General features: G+C 47.9%; 1 protein-coding gene across 2 annotated transcripts in view; it reads left to right on the top strand.

The window, feature by feature from the left end:
• The first annotated feature begins 282 nt into the window (after positions 1–282).
• Positions 283–8177, top strand: part of MED15 (mediator complex subunit 15) — a 54753-nt gene continuing 46858 nt past the window's right edge. Inside the window, exon 1 of one of the 2 annotated variants that reach the window (XM_006875816.1) lies at positions 283–401. In XM_006875816.1, the coding sequence (XP_006875878.1) occupies positions 334–401 (68 nt within the window). In that variant the 5' untranslated portion in view covers positions 283–333. The remainder of the gene's footprint in view (positions 402–8177) is intronic. The other variant, XM_006875815.1, reaches the window with a different exon arrangement.

Below are 8177 nucleotides of genomic sequence, written 5' to 3'. Positions count from 1 at the left end.
ACATCTGCCAGCCACACTAGGAGAGGAGCGCACGACTCCAGGGACCCAGAGATGCACCCAGGAAGTCTCGCGCGCAGCCAGGAGTTGTTGTTAATTGCCGACCTTGCTGTCCGCTACATTATCCCACAGGGCCACACCAGAACTTCAACCAGGAATAGGGGACTACATTTCCCACAAGCCCGCGAGTGCGGCTCCGCTTCCCACAATTCCCGCGCCACTTCCGGAGCGGCCGTGGTACCCCCGACGGCTTCCGGGTTTGGGCCTGGCGCTGCGGTTGAGGCGGCGGCGGCGGCGGAACGGGGAGCGGGCGGCGGGAGTGGGGGTGGGGCCGGCATGGACGTTTCGGGGCAGGAAACCGATTGGCGGAGCGCCGCCTTCCGGCAAAAGCTGGTCAGTCAAATGTGAGTAGGGGCGGGCGGGGGAGGGGGGAAGAGGCGGGATCGTGGGACCTTTCCTACTCAAGCCCTCCCTCGCTCAGCGGCCGAGGCCGGGGCCGGACCCGCGGGAGACCCAGGGCGCTGGGGTCCGAGGGCATCGGGAGACCCGCGTGGCTCCTGCCCCGCCTCCGCTTTCGGCGGACTCAGACTGCTGGTCTTTTGGTTGACTTTCCTGGGGCCGAACTCTGCAAACCAGCGATCCCTGGCTCTGAGTCATCGCCGGAGCTTACTCATTCGTCACTTGAGTGCCTGGGATGCATCCTTTCCCCGCTTTCTCCACGCTGAATACGAAAAGGGAAGGAGGCAGCCCGCATTGGGTTTATCAGATCTCAGTGCTCCGTGGCTCGTCTTTCCCGAGATGCGCATCGGGGAGCCAGGGGAGGTATCAGAGGAGGGTGGGTGTTTGGGGCTATGCGTGGTGGGGACTCTGAAATGAGGTGGGGCAGAAAGCGAGGTGTGGCAGGAAGCGTCTGTAGGTCCTGGAGGAGGGAATGCGGAGCTGGGTTAGAGCCGCCTCCGCACAGGCTAAGCCGCTGCATCACCTAGATGCTGAGGCCCTCCACCCCCAAAAGCCATTCTCTCTTCCCCGACTATGCGTTTCGTACACTGAACACTGATCAGCTTCTCGGCAGTTGTGCTAGCCTCCAATTTGCACGAGACGCAGCCTGTAAAGGGCAATAACAGGGCACTAAGGCTATCAAGCAGCCTTGGTGGCACAGTGAATTAAGCGTTGGTCTGTTAACTGCAAGGTGGATGGTTCAAACCCACCAGCCCCTCCAGAGGAAACAGATGAGGCTGTCAGTTTTCATAAAGATTTAGATTTACAATCTCGGAAACCCTATGTCTGGTCGCAGTGAGTCGGAATCGATTAGATGGCATTGGGTTTCGTTTTCTGGGGGTGTCTCCAGAGCAGTATCTCCGACAAGCCCAGAGCAACCTTGTGAGATAGGGAAAGAATAAGTCCCAGTGGAGGAAGCGGAAGCGCTTCCCGCTCACCAGGCTTTTCCTGCAGGCTGAGAGTTCTGCGGTTGAAAGAGAAGGAAGGAGAGGTTAATGGAAGGAGTTGAGTCTGTATTTGACTTATGGCCTGCTTTGAAGTAGGGAAACACCCGAGTTGGGTCATCCTACCTAAGTACCAGAAGACGGAGCAAGGGCAGAGACAAATGACTCCAAGAAGCCAGTTAGGAGACCATTGTGAGGCACGTTGAAGGCTCTCTCTTCCCAGTCTTAGATCAATACCTGTCCCCTAAGATGCCACAGATGAAAAGGTTGTTGAATGCCTTGAGCAGATGAGAGATGATAAAGACCTGTGTTCTACAGTGGTATAAACTGAAAGAGGAAGAGAGATTCCAGAGAGGGGGAACTTTGACAGAGCTTAATGACTAACTGCCTGCCTAGGGCAGTGTGGGTGGGATTTGGGCATCCAATGGGAAGAAAGGAAGTGGGCTAAAGGCTGGAACTCCTTTTGGGACAGTGGAGAGAGCCTCAACTCTGTGGTGTGTGGCTCTGGGCAGTGCTGTGACCCCCACCTTCCATGATTCTACAGATCTCCCAGAACCAGTGCCCAGGGTGATATTGCTGCACTCAGTGAGTCAACCTCAGCTCATCGTGCCCCTTAGTGTGTCAGAGTAGAGCTATGCTCCACAGGGTTTTCAATGGCTGGAAGTGGAACACGGCCAGTATTCTGAGGCGCCTCTGGATGAAGTCAGATCTCCAACCTTTTGGTTGTTATTGTTACGTGCTGTCAAGTCGGTTTCAACTCATTGTTGTTGTTGTTATGTGCCATCGAGTCGGTTCCGACCCATAAGCGACCCTGTATAGGGTTTCCGAGGGTGTAAATCTTTACGGGAGTAGAAAGCCTCATCTTTCTCCCGCGGAGCAGCTGGTAGTTTCGAACCGCTGACCTTAAGGTTTGCAGCCCAATTCGTAACCACTACGCTACCAGAGCTCCTTTGTTTCAACTCATAGTAACCCTATATAGAATTTCTAAGGTGCAGCAGGTGAGTTGAACTGTTAACCTTGTGGTTCAAACTGACCTTGCAGTCCAGTGCTTATCCTACAGCAGCACAGTAGGACTTCAGTCAACCAAAAGCCTACTGCCATCGAGTAGATTCCAACTCATAACGACCCTATAGGACAGAGTAGAACTGACCCATAGGGTTTCCAAAACTGTAAGTGGTTATAGGAATAGACTGCCTCATCTGTCTCTTGCAGAGCAGCTGGTAGATTTGAACCACTGACCTTTCTAGTAGCAACCCAATGCTTAATCCACTGCACCACCAGAGCTCCTATAGGTTAGTAGTCAGGCTCTTAACCTTTCGCATCCCCAGGGACTCTGAACTCAAAGTAGATTGTGTACCAGTGAGCTTCAAAAAGTTCGCTCTTTGGGGAAAGCCCATGAACTGTTTGAAGCTCCCTTGTAGATTAGGAAGTTGTGTGTAGGTGCTACTTTGACTTCTGTGAGAGAAGCCCTAGCATCAAGGATTCCTCTCTGGGAAAGCCCTGAATTTAAAAATAGGAAGGAGTTGTTGCCATCAGAGAAGGCAGGGGATGATTAAAGGACTGGGAGGGCAGATGAAGAGTTTTTGGGTGTAGAGGCTGTCTGCATAGTTCATAATCCAGTTGTCTTTTGCTTTCTGGATTCTTGCAGGGTCATTGCTTGTGTATTTGTCTTCTGTTGTGCTGTAGCAACCTGCCACAAACCTGCAGATTTAAGACAGGATATAGTTATTATCTGATAGCTTCTGTGGGTCAGAGTACCAGGTAGGCTCAGCTGGGTCCTGTTTGAGTCTTCAGCGGCTGGAACTAAGGTGTGGCAGTGCTCTACATTCCTTTCTGTTGGCTCCTGGGAAGATCAGCTTCAGACAAGCTCCTTCAGGCCACCCACATTCAGTTCCTTGCAGTTGTAGGATCAAGCTCATCTTTTCCTTGCTGGCTAGTAGCCAGGGGTCTGTTGATTCCTAGAGATGGCCTGAATTTCCTCTCATGTTATCTAGGGACCCCTTCAGAAGAGCCTGCAGGAGTTTCTCTGGGGTTTAGAATCTGACTTCTGCTGCTGGATCTTTCTAACTCTAAAATGAAAATATCCACTGTTAGTTAGACAGTTCCCACTCATAGTGACCCTATAGGACAGAGTAGAACTGCTCCCTGGGGTTTCCGAAGCTGTCAATCTTTATGGAAGCAGACAGCCTCATGTTTTTCCCTCTGAGCAGCTGGTGGGTTCCTCGGACCGCAGCCCACCGCTTAGTCCACTGTGCTACCAGGGTTCCTCTTGCCTAACACAATTTTTAAAGTTGCCTTCATAACTTGGTTTGGATGTTCTCATTTCTAAGATTTGTCTGTTTCCTCCATATTTCACTTTCAAAGGAAACTGAGATTCTTGAAAGTTTGATTTAAGTGTCCACAACACTAAAAAGGAGGCTTTGCATGGCGTTAGGTAACACATCTTTGACTCTAACATCCTCAGGTGTTTATGCAGTTGCTTAATGTCAGCCATTTGGGTAGATGCTTTGAACCTGAGTAGTAATTAGATGAGCCCTGGTGCTGTGGTTTAGCAGTTCGAACCCTCCAGCTGCCTCAAGGGAGAGCAGTAAGACAGTCTGTTCCTGTAAAGATTCACAGCCATGGGAACCCTAGGGGACAGTTCTGCTCTGTCCTGTAAGGTTGAAATGAGTCACAGTTGAGTCCATGGAAATGGGTTAAAAGAAACAGAGCAAAGAACTACTCAGTGATACACTTGTTTTAGTCTAGTTAGGATACTTAAAAAAAAAAAAAATCTGCAAAGATTAATCAACTCGAGAAGCTGATCTTTCCATCCAAATTTTAAGTGACATTGAAGCTAATGAAGATTTTGTGGAATGAATCATAACCAAAGGTAAGTCTTGAATTTACCATTATGGTCCAGAAGCAAGGTCCAATCAAAACAGTGACTATGAGCATCTGTTGGGCCAGTTAAATTCAAGGCAGAGAGGGCAACTATCTTTCAGATTGTCAAGGAGTCATAGTGAGGTTTTTGAAGGACACAAAACAGTTACAGGGGCTTATTGTAGAGAAGTTTAAAGAAAATTAAAAACCACTTTGGTGAGATTAAAAGACAAAAAAAGTGCTCCAAGGAATTTTTTCTCCATGCTCTTGTTTCTACTCATTCTTTGAGGGTAACAAGGGCTGTCCTATGAGAATTTTGTAGGGAAACCTTACCCCATCCATCCTACAGCACTGCTCTTGCCCCTTCAGAATTATTTTTGTTCCCCAAACTAAAAGAACATTTAAAAGAAGCACAGTTTGAGCCCTTTAAAGATGTCATGGAGTGACACTGTGGAATAAGTACTGGACTGCAAGGTTGGTTTGAAGTGCAGGGTCTGCAGTTCAAACCCACCAGTGCCTTAGAAACCTTATGTAGAGTTGCTACTTGACAACACTTTAATGACAATGTTGTCCAAAGTAACTTTTTTTTTTTAATGTTTTATTGTGAATTATGTGATAGCTTACATGGGAGAACATCAATCTTACATTCATTCTATCGTATATCGTCTCATTGCCATGATTACAATCCCCTCCATGCAATCCTTCCCCCGTGCCCCCCAGATCTTCAGCACACAGTCGTTCTCCCTCTCTGGATCTAAAGTCTCCAGCTGCCCCATCGCTCCACGTCATCATCTCTGGCTCCATTTCAGGCATCACTGCTTCTCTGGGTAGGGTTCTGCTCTCTGCTCTTCTCCCTGATGGTCCTAGGGACCTCCGCTCCTAGACTGAAAAGTTAATCACTCCCCTCCTTTCTATAAAACATCCACCTTTACATTTCTGACCCTCACAAACAGTCCTGATAACAATTATTCACTACTGTATCACAAGAGACCCGTCTGTATTTCATTGCATCAGCCCGGCCTAGTCAGATTGAATACTACTCACTGGAGATTCTACCTTCCTCCAGGCCCTCTGGATCTAGGTTCCCTCTTGAAAGCTTGTAAGCCAGTCACTTCTTGCCTTTGTAGCCCTTCCCACCCTCTACCACCCCCATTTTGGGTAGCCAATGTCCAAGTTGCCCATCCCTGTCTACTCTGTGTGTGGAGGGGGTAGGGATGATTCTTGCTGTAAGGACTTGTTCCCTCTTTTGAGCTACTGCTTCCATAGGCAAACTAGCATTTTGACGTGGTATAAATCCAGACATGGAAACTGCCCTCAGATGTGTATAGAGCTAAATGGAGGATATGTTTAGAAATAATAGCTTTGCATTTTGGTATTTTTAATAATAATTTTAATAATAGTTTTCCATGATTTTGCAGTAATACTTTGTCTTACCCTCATACATTTGTATATGTACATACATATGTGGCACTGTGGGTTAATGCACTGGACTGCAAAGTTGGTTTAAACCACAAGGTCGGCGGTTCAAGCTCACTAGTCACTCCTCAGAAACCCTATACAGGGACACTATGAGTCGGACCGGCTCAAAAGCACTTAACAACAACAATGTACATATACACATGTGTTTTTTAAGTCAGATTAGGCTCTGAGTTCACTTTAGGGTTTGGCACTTCTCACAATTAGATCATGTCCATTTTCCTGGGAAACTCTGGTGGGTCTCTGTGCCATAAGAACAAGTTCTGGGGTTGTTGAGACCATACCCAGAGGTGTTTGGACGTAAGGAACGCTTCTAGACAGCCATGCTTTGTCTGGTAGATGTGGTCTCACTGTGAAAGACTGTTAGGTAAGACCTTGCAGAGAACCGGGAAACCCTGCATTTAGAGTAACTTAGCGACACTTGGGAATGAGCAGGAAGAAAGACCTAGCAATCCATTTCTATAAAATTACAAGCAAGAAAACCCTGTGGAGGGTTCTGCTGTGAAGCACATGGATTCACCATGAGTTGGAATTAACAGCAACAGGCTTGGTTGGGTTTCTAACACTGCCAACATTTATGCTTTCTAGGCTCCCAGTTCTTTACTTCTTGGGTATGTCAATAATGACTGTTCAGTGATTATGCATGATTCTCACAGCAGTACATGGGAGCTGACTGAGATGATTTCTGTTTTTTTCCTAGCAGTTTACTAACTGCCTTTTTAAAAGTGCTCCATATTCTGTGTCTCTGTTGCTAATTCTTCCTTCATTTTCCTGTCTCCTCTCAGCACAGTTAACTCCAAGCACAACGCCGTTTTGGGTTCTGATTTTTTTTTTTTCCCCTCCTTGGCTCTTTCCCTCTTGGAGCCCTCGTAGTGTGGTGGCTTGGAGGCACAGTGGTGACAGTTCTCTTTCAGTGTGCTTGTCTCAGAACTGCCCTGTGCTAGCTCTGTTGTGTCCTGCATCTTTGTCTTGTTCTATTTGGTTCACTTCCCTTGTCCTGTTAGATTCCTGAGAAGTGGCTTTTAGGAGGTGATGTGTGTGTGAGGAAGTGAGAGAGAGAGAATTCGGTGAAGATCTACAGCGCAGATTAGTTTTTCATCTGGCAATTCTTACACATCTTTTTTCATTTCATGATTGCCATCCCCTCAATGTAGCATTCTCCATCTGTGATATGCAGATGATACAACCTTGCTTGCTGGAAGAGAAGAGGACTTAAAGCAATTGCTGAGGAAGATTAAAGATTACAGCCTTCAGTATGGATTACAACTCAATGTAAAGAAATTTTAAAAAATCTTCGCAGCTGGACCAAGAAATAGCATCATGGTAAACGAGAAAAGGTTGAAGTTGTCAGGGACTTCATTTTACTTGGATCCACAATCGTGCTCATGGAAGCAGAAGTCAAGAAGTCAAATGATGTATATTGCATTGAGCAAATCTGCTGCAAAAGACCTCTTTGAAGTGTTAAAGAGCAAAGTTGTCACTTTGAGGACTAAGATATGCCTGACCCATGAGAAAGACAGGAGGGAGTGGGTTGTGGCTTCAAGGCTTCCTTCAAAGAGGCAAAGCCAGGTTGCAAGGTGGGAGCAAGGTCAGAAGCACTAGCAGATGATGGGGCTGGGATGATAGCCAGGCCATGTTCTTGGAAAGTGTGGCTGCCTATTCCAGAGTGTGAGCCCTTTAGTGCAGGGGCAGCAGGGAGGTACCCTAGGCTAACCCACAGTGCACCACTGGTCATGTGACTCAGGAAACTTGGTGGGAGCTGAGCTGGGGGGGTGGTTTCCTGTTGCGGGGATTGCCTCATGCAGTGAGAAATTGGATGAGGGTGTGCACTGGAGGGAGGGAAGTGCTTCTGGGCTCCTCGTTCCTGGGTTCTGGGGTGGCTGAGTTAGCAGTATATCTCATGTTGCAGGGAGATGATAGATGTGTTCCTGGTGTATCAGGCAATGCCTTCAAGTCACATTCTAGGGCTTGACCATAGAATCTGAGCATGGACAATAAACCTGGTGTGGCTTGTAGGATAAACACTGGATTGCAAACCATAAGATCCGTGGTTCCAATCCATCAGCTGCTCCTTGGAATCCCATACAGGGACTCTATGAGTCAGAATCAACTTGATAGCACTTAGTAACAACAGTAAACCTACCAGAGGGCTCCTTTCTTCCCCCTCTCCCACTCCCATCCCTCCCAGGCACCAGTCTACACCAGATACCTGGCATGTTAGTGTATTAAGGTCACCTTGCAGCCAGCAGCCCAGCTGATACTACACCCCCCAGTGGCTTGCTTCTGCAAATGTCTCCTCTTTCTTATGCTTCTGAGTTGCTCAGCTGTTGGGGACTGCTCTTGTTTGCTCCCTAACCCCCTGGTGGGCAGGCAGCCCCCTGACTGCGTTGGTTCTCTGCC

Source organism: Chrysochloris asiatica, unplaced genomic scaffold, assembly GCF_000296735.1.
Source record: "Chrysochloris asiatica unplaced genomic scaffold, ChrAsi1.0 scaffold00340, whole genome shotgun sequence".
In the NCBI taxonomy this organism is placed as follows: Eukaryota; Metazoa; Chordata; class Mammalia; order Afrosoricida; family Chrysochloridae; genus Chrysochloris; species Chrysochloris asiatica.
Note: the sequence above shows the minus strand (reverse complement) of the source record. Positions and strands in the feature narration are given on the sequence as shown.